Raw genomic sequence first — 17,571 nt, 5'->3', positions numbered from 1 at the left:
GCACCGTGGACTTGAAGAGTCTTGTGACGTCCCTCTGAGGGGTCTGAGTTCATATACACCCAAAGAAGCTTGAATCACTGCCCTGAGTCTGCTTAGAGGGCTGAGAAGTGTGAAATCACCCTTAAATGATACCCAGCCCAATCCTGGTTAGGAAGCACTGGTTTAAGTTCCTGTTCTGTGTTGTCTACTTTCCATCTCTAGGTGTCAGTGTTTCCTCTCAGGAAGTCTCAGGAAAGAAAACATGGAAGAAAAAACTTCTGCACATCAAAGCAAAACAAAGCTTAGTAAAACTCAGAATTACTAAAGAAGGCCTGGTTTATTAGAGTACAAAGTACAGACTGTATCACTCCTCACACATATCATCCTCTCACACATGCAGCATCAAACAATGTGCCACAATGCTGTTGCTCTTTTGTTAATGTAACAAAAACAGCGGACAGTTCAACATATTAATTTAAGCACAGACAGACTAGAAACATCCTCTCAATCCACTCACTCTCACACTATAGTTGAATTATTGCACGTCATCTACAATGAATAAAAGCAATCACATGATGTTACATTTACAGCAACTTACTGAAGCGTGGCGGGGAAAATGGAAACAAGTGTACAAAATATGAAGCGATGTGAAAGGGCCAAGTGCAAAACACGATATCAGGCGATCTCCAAAAGTACCAAAGAGGTCTGCCTTAATCATGGCAACACTGATGACCCATTTTGCATTCATCTAGCAGAGGCTCAACAAACACTTTTAGAAAATGTTCCCACTTATTTGCGTCTCGGACATTTTTACAAAGCCAGATCTAGTCTGTGTGGTGTGCCATGATAAGCTCTGGTGCAGCCTGTTTTATCTCGCTGTGAGCAAACATCCCTTCACGAAAGTTTGCCACAGTGAAACATATGGTGAGGCTCTGTTCCTGCTCTGCTCTGTTCACACACTCTGCCGGTTAATAAGCTGCAAGGGACCCACAAACAATCTGTATGAGAAGGGAAACTCCCTTTAAAGTGAACAATCCTTTAAGTGGCACATGTGAAGTCAGCCAGAGAGTCTCACTGTCCTGCTGTGCCGCACAATCAGAGCATATGGACGCTAAGAAACCTCAGCAGTTAATGTCTGTCACACACGCAGACGCACTCCGCACACATATGCAAGCTGTTGTTGGGAGTTTTAGTGGACACATCTGCTAGTATTCAGTGGTTTGTTGAGGTTTGCAGGTGAACCGTGTGAATGAACATTATAATGACAGCCTATAAACTGTGCGACTGGCAGTGTTTAACCTGTCCACTACCAATTTCTCCAACTAATCTCCTGCTATTCCAGTACAGTGTATTTTTTTAAGGCGAGAAATATTACAAAAATAAACAGTAACTTGGTTAAAAACATTGAAGAAGTCTACAGGTAATGTTCCTCAGCCTGCTGCAGTACCAGAGCCTCGAAGCTGTACAAGGGAATTTTTTTTTTTGCCTTTGTCTTGTTATCATCAGGTAGGCGAACCCCATGCCTAAGAATTTAAGAAGCATTTACCAAGGCTTGTATGTTCTTAACAAACTCTTTCAGATTAATCACCGTCCTTCCTCCACTGAGATCTACAAGCGTCCACCTAAGAGAAATTACACCACCGATGATTTCCTGGAGTTTCCCGTTGTCTCTGAAGGCTCACAGCAAGCAGATCAGACTCTTCCCCTCCTCAATCTCCTCCTGAACCTTGTCGCTGGAGGTGGCAATCTCAGCCTGTGCGGACAAAACAGCACACAGGAAGGATCCCAGCGTTCCACCTATCGCTGTGTAGAACGCCCAGCCGAGCGAGCACTCAGCCGGCCTAAAGGGCAAGGCCTCGGAGCCGCAGTAGTCCATCACCTTCTCCGAACCCCAACCGGCAGGGTACAGCATGAGGCCCACCATCAGCAGCAGGCCTGGAGGGAGAGCAGACGACGAGACAATGGGTTTAGTCACGTACATGTAAACACGGGAAAGCACAAACAGATCCTAGTGCAGCTGCAAACATGATGACTCAACTCTGGTGAAGAAGACGTGTAGTTTTCAACTGACAAGCAATTGATTTGTGGTGAGAAGAAAGACCATGTTGACTGCTTCCATAGTGATGTCACACAATGATAGATTACCTGCCTGACAGACCTATCCGGCCAAACACACCTGTGGGAGCTCATTGTTGTAGTAACATACAAAATGACTTGGAGAGGTCTGGTTGGAATATCCGACCTCCAACTAGGAAAAGTTTGATGGAACGCCACTAGTTGTTGCCAACTTGTAAACTCAACAGCGACTCAGAAATTCCCTAAAGGCTGCAGCATGATTATAAAACATACAATAGGCTTGTGTAGGCGTGTGACCACAATAAACTCACAGATCCCAGATTATTAGCACTAGCTTCTGCAGAATGAGATGTAGCCATTTGGCTTCTTGAGTTTGTCAGTGATTCCTCCCTGCTCCTCTGAGCTCAGGCGCCGGAACATGTGGGTCAGAGGACGCACATTGTGTGGGAACTTCCAGTTTCCTTCCTTTTTAACTGGCAACTTTGAACGTGTGAGCCCAGAGGAAGCATGGCAATAAAAAAGAGCATTTGTTTATATGTCTTTTTGCTTGTTTTTAGGGTGAAATCACCATGTATACTTTGTATGCAATAGACTTACAAATTTCATTATCAACACCACATATTTGTTGCAAACAATTTGCCCTTTGACCTCTATTTTGCAGAAATCATAGCAGATCTTCACCTTGTTGTCTGTGTTATGTTAGCAAGGACTCTTTTTTTTAATTTAGTATGGTTTCGTGACATTATGATATGGTTACAATAAAGTACAATATTCTGCACATATATACACACAACATATTAGACTTTGACAGGGATACAACAATAAAGCCCAGGACTTATTTCCATTATTGTCTCTTGTGTTCCACAGTCCACCAGTCTTTCTAAGACAGAGCCCAGGGTTCAATTTCTGACATTAAAGGTCCCATATTATGCTCGTTTTCAGGCTCATACTTGTATTTTGGGTTCCACAAGAACAAGATTACATGCTTTAATGTTCAAAATGCGCTGTATTTTACTCATTCTGTCTGTCTGAATATACCTGCATTCACCCTCTGTCTGAAACGCTCCGTTTTAGCACCTGTCTCTTTAAACTCACACACTCGAAAAAGCTCTGTCTGCTCTGATTGGTCAGTGTATCCGGATCTTCCACCTCTCCACTTGGCAGCATCCGTGCTCTGTTAATGTTGCCAAATGAAATGACTGTACCAGCACACTCTATCTTTATAGTCTGTTTTAATGGAATTACATTACTAGGCAACAGTTTGAGTCCATGTTTATTTCCTGTCAGCTGATGTCATTCACATACACCTACAGCAAGGGAAATATTGAAGAAGGAACGGTCATGATGACAGTGACAGCGTTGGAGGAGCCAGACTTTGGTGCCAGTTGTGTTGTTGTTTCAAGTTTGACTGAAAAGTCCTGTCACCAGATTGAAAAGCACACATTAGTGATGCTTACTGACGTTTGATGTTTGATTTTTTTTTTAATCTAAATATGGTCTTTGTTATTGGTCTCCAAACGGATCACGACTCTGTCCATCAGCTGCATCTGAGCCTCTTTTGGACAGAGCCATGGTCTGTTTAGAGACCAATAACTGGGAAAGCATATTTAGATATTTAGATTAAAAAAAATGTCAGTAAGCATCAGGTAATGTGTGTATTTTAATCTGGTAGAAGGATTTTTCAAAGTTAAAAGGACAAAGATATGATGGGTTATAGTGTGATTTACAGCGTCCGCCCCATTGACTACAATAGAACTGGCTCCTTGAACGCTTTCACTTTCATCATGACCATTCCTTCCTTTGTATTGTCCTTGCATTACAACAGGAAATACAAAGGGACTCATTTAGAATGTTTATTATTCAAGTTTGACACAGTATAGTGGTGGCTTTACAACTTCACAGAAGTCCTGACTGCCTGTTTAAAGTCACAGTTTCTGAATATGTACTGTGGGCATTTCTCTGTGGATTGAACAGTACTTTTATAGCACCTATACCAGCTTTATATTAAAAAAGACTTGTCAATCTGACAATATGGGACCTTTAAGAGATATTAGAAAGTTGAAACCTGTGAATTTTGATTTCAAGTCATTAGTCAGCAAGATTTCATTGGTCGCTTAGTCGCAGAAAAAAAAACGTGAAACTCTATTAGGAGCTGTGCCTTGTCAAAATAAATCAAAACCTATACGACTGGAAATCCAAAGTGTGGGATCATCACACCTTCAACTCAAACCATTGTTGCCCCGCCCAAAATATATAATTTAATCATTAAATTAATATCTTAAACATGCAGGTGATTAGTCGACTAATGGCCCTAAATGACGACTACTGGTCGACGAAGAAAATTCTAAGTCTGAGGCAGCCCCACTAAACACACACACAGATAGATGTCTCACCTCCAATAGCCTGTAGCAGTCCACAGATGTTGAATATGCTCTTCTTCAGGATGCTCTGGAAGCACAGGCTGAAGATGGAGATACAGGCCACTCCTCCTAGCACTAACATCCCTGCTGCCAGAAACAACATGGCACCCTGCCAGAAGCCGCTGGCCACTTCCCCAAACGTCCCAGCGTAGGGCCCGCAGCTCACCCCTATCCCCCGTGACCCGACGCGAAGGCATCGGCTGTAGAGGCCGAGAGACGGCCGGTACTCCCCGGAGTCCACTCCCTCCCCGCTCTCGCTGGAACGAGGATATCCCAGCAGCCAATTGGGGCTCATGAAGGCAATGAGCTCAGCAAAGGCCACTACGATACTGAGCAGCGTCCAGAGCATGGAGCGGCATGTTACGATAACATGGCACATGGCGTTGAACTTTTCTGGGGTGGTAACAACCAATGATAAACAACAAAATTCTTCAAGCTCTTTAAATTGAAAGAGCACTAATACTGGGGAGGTTAAATTCCTTTCCTTACAAAGAGATCAGTCCGGTACATTCCCTGTTCTGATCTTATCCTCACTGAGCAGATGTTTTTCCTCCTAACGGTTCTTTCCCCTCTTCTTCTTCTTCAAGGCAAGGTCCGGCTCTGGTCATCCCAAACAGCTACAATGCACCGAAGCAGCTTCCCTCAGCCATGATACCCTCTGAAAGCACACCTACGGACACAGAGACACACAGGATCTGTATAAATATTTGGAAGACACTGACGTATATGAGGGCGAAGGAGGAGAAAAGAGAGGCTTAATGTAAGAAGGATAAGTGGCTACTGATTTCCCATCCACTATGAATCATGAAGCTCTCTTGTGTTTGTCCCACAGGATGTCTTATTTGTACCATTGTCATCAAATAGACCCAAGATCTTCCCACAGGGCGCTCCTTCACATTCACTATCAGCCAGCTGTGAGTGTATCATGAGCCACACTTCCAGATGTCTGCTGGAACAGCCGAGATGAATCACACACTCAATAAACACACACACAACTGAGAGTTTAAGCTGTCGTCATTTTACTCACGATCACTGGGCCTTTGTGTGATTGATTTTATCTGCAAAATGACAGAAGCCTTGTGTGTTTTGCCACTGAGCAGCTGTCAACACGGATCAGCGCAGAGCTCTGTTACAGCATGCCGCATTTCACAGTAACATAAAGTGAAACATGCTGGATCCTCGCTGCTGTGGCGAGCACACACACGACACCAACTGGAGCTCCATCATTCAGTTCACCATTCAAAGTACAGACAGAATAAAAATCTTTGTTCTTTGTTCAACAGCAATCAAAACCTGATTACAAATAAGCTGTAACCTGTAACAGATGACATTTTAAGAGCTCTCAACCCCGTGTACATGTGTGTGAGTCACTGTTCAAGCAAGTGTTGAGCAAGCGTGTATAGGTCCCAATCAAAGTGATTGTGATACTGTTGCTATGTTATGATTTAGTTGCTGTGGCCACACTGGCCTCGACGCAGCCGCGGCCTCATGGGAGCACCAAGGGTTTCTCAGAAGCCCTCTGATGTCATGATCCAGCAGTATGAGACACACAGGAAAATATGTGGGATCTGCTTTAAACACAATGAGGTCAACTCTGCTGTCTTGGTGGATCTTACTGGTGGAGTCAGGAAGGGTTGACGGGTCAATTCAACCACATTACAAAGAATATTTGTAACTTATCTCTCGTGGTATCTAACCATGCAGATAGTGTTGGTTTTAACTGGTTTTGAGATATCCGTCTTTGAGATTTCAGGCCTCCGCCCCAGTACAATAGAGTCGAACAGAACTTCATTCATCATGCTTACCCTGATAGCTTGACTGAAACGGCATTTTCATGTATTCAGCTTGACAATGTGTGATTCTGTTGTGGAGGAGGGGATTACTTTTGTTTTGTTTTGACCTAACGGGTGACGTACGTATCTCTTGTTGCAGTGTTTGTGTCCAATTCTGTTGCCTTTATTTTTAATAAATTAAGCTATATTGCTGGCTCTGGAACACAAAGATTATGTCCTTATTCCCGATCCCACCTACAAAGCTTGGTCGAAGGCTTCTCCAATGGGGAAAACAGCCCTTAGCAAGCACAACACCTTACCTACGGACAGTTGAAATGCTGAGCAGATCAGAGATGTGGGCGATTTAAAGTTCTGGAGACAGGCTCCTGAAAAATATATTTAAACTAGTATTACCACCTTGGGATTGTATGTGACAGCGAAGTTGACCTTTGACCTTTTGGATGTAAACATTATCACTTCACCATTTTATCCTGTTCGGAATTTGTTTGCAATTTTGCCATAATTAGCGTACAAATTCTTGAATTATGGTCAAAAACGTGTTTTGTGAGGTAACAATGACCTTTGACCTTTGACTATAAAACTCTAATTAGTTCATCCTTGAGTTCAGGAGTACCACTGAAGAAATAATCCTGTGGAACTGTTGAGAGTGAGGTTTGTGGATTGGGATCATAACAGGATTTTCTTCAAAAGTTGCCACTGAAATATTTCAATGTAATTTTTCAAAATTGTCCTTCACCTCCATTGTTCTAGACTGGGGGAAGAATTCTTTGATATCTCAACATCTGGGAACATTTGTTTGGATTGCATGACACCACTGGCGGTAAGTGAGAAGTAGGTTTTTGGATTTAGGTGAAGCAGCTCTTTAAATGGATAACTAAACTAACTAAATAAAATGGATCTAATAGATTCATAAATTTCACATAAAAGGGAAGGGAGGCTCGTTAATCTGATAACAGTGGACTGCTCTGTCATGTTATCGCTCTAATTCTTGCTGAATGTGTCATTTGCTTGGTGATGAAAAGTTCAGCACAAAAACATTCATTAAGAGTTACAAGTCAGTCTCATCCCCCGAGGTGAATGAATGTGGTATTCGGCTACACATAACCTCCCCGCCTGCCTCCATTCAGGATGGTAAATCATCCCAGCACGTCTGCAGGGAATGAACACTGATGCTGTGTACTGTCTGATACGATCTGAGTCAGTTCAAGGCAAAAACACTTCAGACATTTCCCTGGCCACAAAATAAGAGCATTATCTCATGCGGCTAAAAAAGGCTGACTGATTCATCTGAGGTCGGGGTCGAGTAGAAACCAGCAGATCTGGGTCATAATAACAAAGTCACAGGCGTGACAACATCTGAGGAGTGGAGCTATGAGATTTGAAACACTTAAGATGCGGGTGTAATTCAGTTCAGCAGGATTCAGTCATGTCTGCAGTTCATGGTTGTGTTTTCAAGTGAAGAGGTTTGGTGTCCTTCAAGTTTGTGCTCAGGTTTGCTTTGTCTCAGGTTTGACAGTGATGCCTATCTGTAACATTCCCAGTCAAGTTCGTCCAATTCCTTTCTTTGCTTGAGCAAAATTTCCGAAGCACGTCTCTGCTTAAAATTAACTTTATCTCATTCCACAATTTTGCATCCTAATTAGAGATTTCATGAACCCTCAGCCAAAATACACTGTCTACATATAATTACCCAGCATGAAGATGAACTGAGGGAGTAAATTTCAGTTTCAACTGAGCTGAAAGTTGTAGCAGCAGAATAAAGAAGCTACAGCGACACAGTATACGATATCAGCCAAAAGGGAAATGGCAGAAATAAACAGGAAGCAAACAGGAAGCATCAGTGTCTGTCTGACAGCCTCTGAGGCACAGACGTGCATTGTGAGGGAGATATGTCATCCTATCTTCTTTCAATCTAAACCGTCGATCCGCGCACAGGTTTCTGAAAAAAAAAAAAATCATAAAAGGAATGTCTGCAGAGACATGTTTGCAGTTGTGATCCTACAGAAAAAGTATGTTATAATCAGGTATCTGAAGTGTGTTTATGAGTTTGAGGATGTTTGGGGTGCGCCTTGTTCTATTACAGTCCTTGAGTTTATTCCAGGCCTCCTCACAAAACAATGGTGCTCCTTATTGTTATCACAGTTTCCATTCTGCAGTAGGTACAATGGTTTCACACAACACTCGCTCAGCCTGACTCACCACATTGACAGTGTTTTACCACTATTTATAGCAACCATGACAATACAGAAATGCATTTTTTTCAGTGTGTGCATCCTGAATAAACATAGGTGCTGCATGTTTGTTTGCATGAGTTTTTTTTCTCCAGCCACCCAGGCTTCAGTTTTAGTTTCTCTGTGGAGTTTGAGTCCTCTGTTTAGAGCTGATTATAGTCCATCCAGGCCAGGCACGGGGCTCTCTGTTGAGACTACAATGCCCTCAAATTAGCAGCTCTGCCTCTTTAAACTACAGGGATGGAGCCTAAACATGCCTCGTTGAGGCAGTCAGCAGGCACCTTGTGTGATCTCCCCACAGCTCTTACAGGAAATCTCTTCGCTCGTACCTCATCATGGCTCTCTGTAGTCTCACCGAGGACGACACTCGGAGGGAGGTGAAGGGACTTTTTCTAGTGGGGTAAAGTGCAGAGCATTTTGAGGAAGTACTTTGACAATAACATAGTGATTCAAACACCCACAAGAACCCCTGATAACAACTTTGTTGGGTACTACAAATGATTATCATTACTGTTCAAATGCAACATATTGACTGACAATATTTTTTTCTTTTTTTAAAGATTATTTTTGTGGGCTTTTGCCTTCAATGGATAGGACAGTGTGTGAAATGGAGAAACAGAGAGAGAGAGCGGAGACTGACACGCAGCAAAGTGTCGCAGGCTGGACTCAAACCCGCGACAGCTGCAGCGAGGCAATGCCTCTGTACATGGGGCGCCCCATTGACTGACAATCTTAACTAATAACTTAAATGTGAGCACTACAATAAAAAATTTGAGGTTCTAATCTGAACACATGGTGATTTGCATGTGTCTGTGGTTGCCTGAATGCATATATGTGTGTTGGTTTTACGGCAGCGCAACTAAACAAAATATTATCAAAAATCCCAATACAACTAAGTGCAACACCCAAATCACAGAAGCTGCAATTTTTCGATAAAGGTACGCACTTGGTTTGCAGCCGAGTGTGACGCAGTTGGGATGAGAGTAGGTAACTCCAAGTATGAGGCCATTATTATCTGCTGGAAAATGGTGGATAGCCTCCTCCAGGTTGGGAGAGATGGACTGCTCCAAGCAAAGGAGCTCAAGTATCTTGGTGTCTTTTTCACAAGTGAGAGTAACATGGAGTGTGAAATATATAGGCGGTTTGGCAGGGCATCAACAGTGATGCAGGCATTTCCCTGGACCATCATGGTGAAGAAGAAGCTGAGCCGGAAGGCAATGTTTTCGATTTACCGGTCTATCTACATTCCAACCGTCACCTATGGTCATGAGGTTTGGGAAGTGACCAAAAGAATGAGCTCGTGAATGCAAGCACCTCAAATGAGTTTCCTAGGGTGGCTGGGCTCAGCCTTAGAGATAGGGTAAGAAGCTTGACACCCAGACGGAGCTTGGAGTAGAACTGCTGGTCCTTTGCACTGAAAGGGGTCAAGTAAAGTGGTTCGGGCATCTGATCAGGATGCCTCCTGGGCACCTCCCATTAGAGGTGTTGGGGCAAGTCCAACTGGTAGGAGGCCCCGGGGCAAACCCAAAACACTGGAGGGATAACATATATCTCATCTTGACTGGGAACATCTCAAGATCCCCCAGAAAGAGCTGGAAAGCATTCCTAAGGAGAGGGACATCTGGAGTACCTTGGTCAGCCTGTTGCCCCCTGACCCGGCCTCTGATAAGCGGATGAAAAAGGATGGATGGATGGTAAAATGTGTCCCAACATACCATTTTAACTGAAGCATTGTGCAGCTGGCCTAAAAAATAAATTCCAGATGTAAGGGAACATGTTTTCTTTAGAACAGACATCAGCAAAATTTCCATCATCATCTCTTTTTCAGTAAAAATGAAATGCAAAAAATTGTCATTCAAACTAAAATCGTGACTCAAATCCTAACATCTGTATATGTGATTTTTTTTTTATTCTTTTTTGCATATCATGCAGCTCCACTGTGTTTGTGTATGCGTGCATACTGCAGTGTATCTTAGTGAGCAGAAAGGTCACTACATCCTGAAACTGATGAATACTTTCCGCTTGTTTGCTGATTGTTGAACAGACTTCTGGGAAAGTGCTTGAGCAGTGCTGCCTCAGGCAAGGTCAGGATTTTCTGTGTGTTTGTGTGAGCGCAGAGGGAGAAGCGTTTTACACTTCACAGCACATCAGACACATTTCGAATTATGACTTATTCATAACCTGGGCGATCAAGGCGCTGTGGGTGAGAGGTCTCTGCCTCCCAGTTGCTTTTGATAGATATGTATCTTCAAACTGTCAGATCTTTGTTACTGCAGCTCTCTGTGCACCTGTGGAGTCACCGTCATAGATACACATCATCACCAACACTGACAGATCATGGGGTCTTATGCTTCTTTCATGAATCCTCCGCGATGCTGAGCCTGACTGATGATACAGGAGATAATGCTACAAGATGAAAGCAATAACGTGGTTCTGCATCTGATCTGGACCTGCTCATTCCCACACCGCTCTCCTGTCCTGACACAAACTAAGCCTGCCACACAAGATTATATGCATGTCGTGAGGGCCTGAGGCCAACTCACACACAGTTTTCCAATCCTTCATTCAGCGAGCCAACATGAACAGTCTCCTTGCTGCTATGAGACAAACTTTCTCTCGTGGAATTTACAAAAAATACAATCCACGGGCTGACAGCCAGCCATGTGGACTACACGTTTGGCTGTGAAAACATGTTGGCCAAGCAGCCAGTATGCTCAATAAAACTTCTACTAATGAAGCGTAACATCAGTTTGAGACGAGCCCTTTCAAGGCCCCGGACGTAGCCGTGGATACGAGGCAAATGTGGGTCAGTCAGTTGGCCGTTAGTTAGAGGAGCCCGCTGAGTAGTAAATCTAGAGTAATTGGTCTGAGATATCAGCAAAGACTCTGGTAACATGCCAAGGTGCTGAGGTAATGAGTGCTGGCCACTGTAGTCTGCTCTAGAGAGTGAAAGTGAATGGGGACTGAAGGTGGGTGGCTGAGAGATCCAGTTGACCCAGATTGTTCTAGAAAGAGTTTAGAAACAGCCGAAACAATTCCACTCGTTTACATAAATATAAAACTTGTGAGAGATGATGGAAATGCTTTTGTTTATCTAGAATGGCACGAGCCTGTCCCTGTTTAGGAAAGCGTCTTTGAGCTGTCGGATCACCCACCCAGATCAGATCACCCCCCAGTGGATCTGGGCTGGGAGGACTCCATTAGCTCATTTCTTCTTTACGCACTGATCCTGAACCAGAAACCTCAAACCAAGGCAATCTGTTCCCTAAGCTGCTGCGCCTGGTCTGGTCTGGTCATGCAGCTGGACCAGCCAGGAGGAAGGCCCTCAAACCAAAACCACATAAAGAGGCTGCCTCACCATCTTCAGGGCTACACAGATAGAAAATGTGGACACTGAGGAAAGCACAGGCTGCGGATGAGGGTCTAGTTCCCCTCTGTATCTCCGAGAATCAGGAACATAAAAAACCCCAAGAGACAGGGATTGGAATGGAGAACTGGTCCAAGTTGAGATCTATATTAGAATCAAAATCATATGCTTCTGAGCTTGTCAATTCCTTTCATCAATGCTGGCAAGTTTTTCTGATAGTTTCACTTTGCAATGACGTCAAACTAATGTGTCTATGTTGCTGGAAACTTGACACAAGAAGGATTTATGGTGTAGAGGAAGAAACAGTCCAAAGCGTGGCTTCCTTTTTCCTTCCTTTCAGTGCTGCTTGTAATGCCTGTAAATGACAATTTCAAGTAGGGTTGGACACACCAGCAATATGCTCAAATATCGTTCTACCCAACACTATGCCAAGTATTAGACCCTCTACGCATGAGTTTCACTGCTTCCCAACCGAGCAGCACGTCCATTACAGAGGGTAAATATCATCTGTTATAATAACATTAGCACCACGCAGGCAGGGTTGGTAGATTTTTTTGCTTTGACTACGAAAAATGCTGTACAAATATTATCTCATTTCATCTACGCTGTGTTCAGCCTCAGAAAAATCGTGTAGGCCTCCTTTTTTTTTTTTACACCCAGAAAGAATTGGACCGATCCTCTGAATCAATAATGGCATTAGTATCAATAAAATCTTATAATTTCCAACACCTAATCTCAGGGAATCAGGAAAATACAAAACCCTTAGAGATATGAAGATAGTATGATACCAGTCAGAGTTGGGCAGGACCAAACATATCCCACTCTCATAAAAGAATGCAGCCGAGCTCCAGGTGAGGCGAGGGAGAATGAAGCACTGTAGCTTGAGTACTGAACGTACACCTCCCACACAATGGGAGATAAAACTACACCCTCAGCTCTCGATTTCTCAATCAATTGCCTATTAATTTTCAAGGAAAGTCTTCATCAAGACTTTGTCCTGGCATGGCGGAGCAAATGATGCAACAGCAGGCAAGCCATAACACCTAGCCAGAATAGAGACACCCATGCCCTCCAGTGATTCCTTGTAAATTTTTATGTACTGAACAACAGATCGACAGAGAGCTCTTCTTTGCCCCTGGTCTGAAAGGCAAGCTTGTGAACTTGTGAAACCCAAACCATGACTATACCATCAGAGGTGAAGTGAGAACAAAGTCTTCTGGACAAAAATGAGCAAACGTGCGCACCAAACTAATGAGCTGTACATTATGACTCCCTTTGATTGTCACACCTGAAACCTGTAGCCTTAGGGGAGGCAAACATCCACCTGCTTTCACAGCATGATACAAACAGAGAGATAGCAAACGAGTGACTCATGCAAAAAACATACAAAGAGACACAAGATTTACATCAAGCTTTCTCACCCGTCCCAGATATTATGAAATAACCCGGGCTGCTCTCGTCATGAAACTCTTTCTTGCTAACCATAACCATGTGAGCCACTGCTTTGGTAGCCCTCCATAAACAGCGAATGAAAGAGGAGAAAATGTTTCCCATGGATAGGCATTCACCACAACTTGTGTCTCATTAACTTCATGGCGGCCATCAAATGCATGTTTGGTGCTCCAGAGTTAGTTTAGATTTATTTTACAGACCTAGATTAAACACTATAAAACATTTCAAGCTGTAAAAAGCCATTAAATGTTATTCTCCAACTGTGTATAAAGAGTGAAGACGTGCCAGCAGTTTGAGCTTCAAATACAACCAGGGGGCCTGAGGTTTCAATGACAATAAGAGGCCCCGAAATGTAAACAGCGAGTCAACAGTGAGAAGCCCTCCAACAGTGTGCTGAAACAATACAGCCCACTTTACTGACGCACAAACATAAAAACAAATACACACCCATAAACCGTGAAAGGTGCCAGCCTGTGCTCACTCGTCCAGGGTGTAATTGCATCAAAACGCATGACTTCCCCAGAGGAAAGTACGAGCCAAGCCCATTTGTGCGCATGTGTTTGTGCATGCATGTGCCAGAAAGCCTGAATAAAGTCGGCCCTCTTCATCTGGTGCCACTCAACTCAGACAAAGGCCGCACAAAGACATGCCGACACCGCCCCCCTCACTCACTCTCCGGCTCTCAAAGACATGCCACCGTCGGCCCAGAATGCACTCCTTCATTCTCAAAGACAGACCGCTGTGGCCCCTAACCTATTCAATCTGTGCAACACCCCGGCCCCTCACTCCCCGCGCTGACTCTGTGGTGGCCCCACAGCTTCTGACGCACAAAGCCCCTCAGTGACCCTCACATTTCACTTACACAAAGACAGGAATGACATGGCCTTGCTCTGCCCCCCCACCCCACCCCTCACTTCTTCAGCTCTCTCATTTGTTTCTACAAAGATGATGGATGAACACACAAACTTTCTTTTCTTTCTTAACAACTCTACACCGTCCCTTTCATGATGTGAGATGTTTGAAGGACCTCATAGGTATTCTTTGCACATTGACTAACAACTGATAGCTGCTTATACTTCCTATCACTTCATTTAATATAGAAGTTTTTAGATCCAGGCAGCTACTGGTTCCCACTATTCCTGCGACAACATGAAAACTTGCTGACACATGCTAGTGATAGGTAATCCATCAATACAAACATTGTGTCATCGCTATGTTGCCACAAAGTGGTAATACTGTTGTGAAATCTGGTTGTTGGTGCATTCACACGTCTTCCTCTCCGACATGAGACCGCTGCATTAACAAACTAATTTGGCACAAGCAACACACTGACTGTAAGAAAACATATGAAAGATGGGAACCTGCTTCCATTAAAGGGGCACTTCACTGATTTCACATCAGAAGATCAGTTTGTTTGTTGTAAATATTAAGATCCATTAATGATCATTTGCAAGAAGAATTTTGCTCTCTGGTGATTTCAGTGGCCTCCTAGAAGGAAGAGAATATAACATCTCTTAACATGCCTAATTTTAGCAGATCATAACATATCGGGTATGGAAGCAGCAAATGCTCTGCTTCAAAATGACACCAAACTTTTCTATGGAAGTCAATTTTTTAGCAATGGCAAAGGACAAAGTACGGCCTGCACCAGACTATGTAAGACGTGTTGCTTTTAGCTGAGCAGATTTTTTGGAAAACCTGTGGCCTCTACTGGCTGCTCAAGAGGAGTGTGGAGTCAGCAGTCAGTGACGGTATAAGACAGTCAATAAAACAGGTTTTTCAAAAAACTGTGAATCACTGCAACCATGTGAGATCTTTGGGCATACAGTCATAAATGTGCGCACAAAAAATTAGGATGATTGGTCCAGTAGTGTGCGAGATTAGCTCCAAACAGACAGACACACCCTCACACACACACAGCCGAACGCATGATCCTTTCCAGACTGTCAGTGAGTAGTTAACAGGATAACTTATACAAACTATTTGTATGGTTTGTTTGTGTCTTTTAAGTGTTATTCTTTCTTACATCCACTCATAAATCACAAAAATTCCTTCTTGTCTCACAACTTTCTGCTGATGTTCAAAGCACATTTGCACAGACAGAGAAAAAAGAAACACAAGAGGCAGAGCTTCCATTTTATCTAAAGTTTGTAACCCTCAATAGATCCATCTGACATATTGTCAAGACCATTTTTTTTTGCATTCACTTACGAGCACAGCTTTTTACAACTGGAAAAAAAATCTCCCTCTGCTATCACTATCACGTAGCTCCATCCAGTGACACGTAACAAGTTTGCACTTGTCGTCTGGGGGTTGTCAAAACTCATTCTAGGAAAAGTAGGCAGGTTAGGGCAATCACAAGTCAATTACAGCATAAGTGCAGCGTAAAATAAGTCTTGGAATTTTACTGGATGTTAAAAGAAAGTAGATTTGCAAGAGTATAAAAGTTTTTAGGTACTTTCTGAGAGATGTTGTTGATTCCCTCCTCTCATCACTTCACTACGGTTTGTCCTTGAACTCAGCGAGAATAAACACTGCACGTTTTCCTGGTTTTGTTTAGTTTATGATGTAGCACCACTTCCCCTTTCTGTGCAGTGTGTATCAGGCGCAGAGCTCCATGGGTGGCTCACACATGGATGGACCTCCTCCCTGCACTTCAAGGACACGGGCTTGTGGTGGAAAGAGAAACTGAGAGAGCTGCTGAGTGGGCATGTGTGCAAAGACAGTTATAAAAGTAATAAAAACAACACAAAAAGTGCTGTATGTGAGGCTTCTGGTGGAGGTGATGTGTCTAATAAGGCACTGTGCTGTGATGTCAAACTGCTGCCAGATGTTGTACCTGAACACAAAGCTGCAGCTGGAGATATCTCACCTTCTCCCAGTCTACATCCCTCAACAAAATAGCTGGGTTCAGGTGGCTGCCTCAGCACCAGAATCAATGGAGCATGCAAACTTAAACTCCTTAATAAGAGCTGTCAATAAACACTCGTTTAAAAGTAAAAGCTTGATTCTCAGAAAAATATCAAATAAGTTAGAGGAACTTCAACCTATGAAAGACTTCTTGCATGAGTGTGTCAGTCCAGTTGTTCATCAATGACACTTTCTGAGTCATATCTTCAAGCCAAAGAGGAGATGTGTGAAATCAGTGTCTAAAACACCACATTATGTGTCTCTGTCGCATTGTTTTCTACTCACTTGAAGTCAAAGTTGAGAGATTTTGCAGGCTCAAAGGTGAAGAAGCTGTCCTTTGTTTTGAATCGCCGCTCCTCTTCCCGGTGCAGCCCGAGCGCTCATTCACTCGAGTCTCCTTTCTTCGGGGACTCTTTCCTTCTGCCCTCACATAAAGCCATCCCACTACCATCTGACGTCCTCTTTTCTCCTCCCTCCCTCTTTCCCTTCCCCCACTCCGTATGACCGAGAGAAAGAAGAAGAAGAAAAGTTGCAGAGATGATGTGAGAGATGATGACGAGTTCCTGGATTCCGCGACTCCGCTTCCCATAAACGCCTCCAATAAACGCGTCGGGATGATTTATTCACTCTTTCTTCTCGGCTCTCTTCTGTCTGTGTGATGCAGCTCATTACAAATTACAAGTTCTCCCTTTCTCTTTTCTCATGAGTATCAACGCATTTTCTCACAGGTCTTGGGAATAAGTAGGATACACTCACAGATACTGAAATATAATACAGAATATTAAAATGATTGCATGTATAGAATTATGAAAATGAGATTTGGAATACAGTCACTCACATCCAAACAAATGTAGTATGGTACAACAGTAAAAAATAATACTTTTTTAAATCTGTGTCAATGTGCAGACTTTCAGAGCCTATTTTTCTTCTGTAGGGGAGAACGGGGTTGATTGTCACATTTAGGTCTTATCCCCTAGAGGGCGCTGTTAAAAAATCTTGGTGCTGAAACTTTTAAAAATAGGATCAGAGTTCACCCACAGGGTCATTTCCGGGCTGCATTCAGCCCCGTCAAAATGTAGCAAAACATTGATTCAAATAAAAATGGCGACACATTCTCACTCCCACCTGGCCAAAGACTTTCCACGTCCAGATACAGCGTGCAAGGTACCCTGTGTGCGTTGGTTGTTGACATTCTGGGATGTCATGTCAAGTTCTGCCTGTTACATGCATTGTCTTATTTCAAAATACACTTCTGTTTTCACAGGAAATTTAACATTTACATACAGTCTCTCTCAAAATAAAAGAGCTACATCAGTACAATAACACAAATTGGTGTTTTTCCT

The 17,571-nt window shown here is 43.2% G+C and overlaps 1 protein-coding gene across 1 annotated transcript; it reads right to left on the bottom strand.

Annotated features, from left to right (window-relative positions):
• Positions 1-285: 285 nt before the first annotated feature.
• LOC126394752 (LHFPL tetraspan subfamily member 2a protein-like) lies at positions 286-16,668 on the bottom strand. Its single transcript, XM_050051787.1, has 3 exons — positions 16,514-16,668; positions 4,449-5,145; positions 286-1,914 (listed from the first exon to the last, which is right to left on the bottom strand). Exons 2-3 carry the CDS (start codon positions 4,852-4,854, stop codon positions 1,658-1,660), a joined length of 663 nt encoding a protein of 220 aa, XP_049907744.1. The 5' UTR covers positions 4,855-5,145; positions 16,514-16,668; the 3' UTR covers positions 286-1,657.
• Positions 16,669-17,571: the final 903 nt, after the last annotated feature.

This window comes from Epinephelus moara, chromosome 8, assembly GCF_006386435.1.
Source record: "Epinephelus moara isolate mb chromosome 8, YSFRI_EMoa_1.0, whole genome shotgun sequence".
In the NCBI taxonomy this organism is placed as follows: Eukaryota; Metazoa; Chordata; class Actinopteri; order Perciformes; family Serranidae; genus Epinephelus; species Epinephelus moara.
This window is presented reverse-complemented; position numbering and strand designations above follow the sequence as displayed.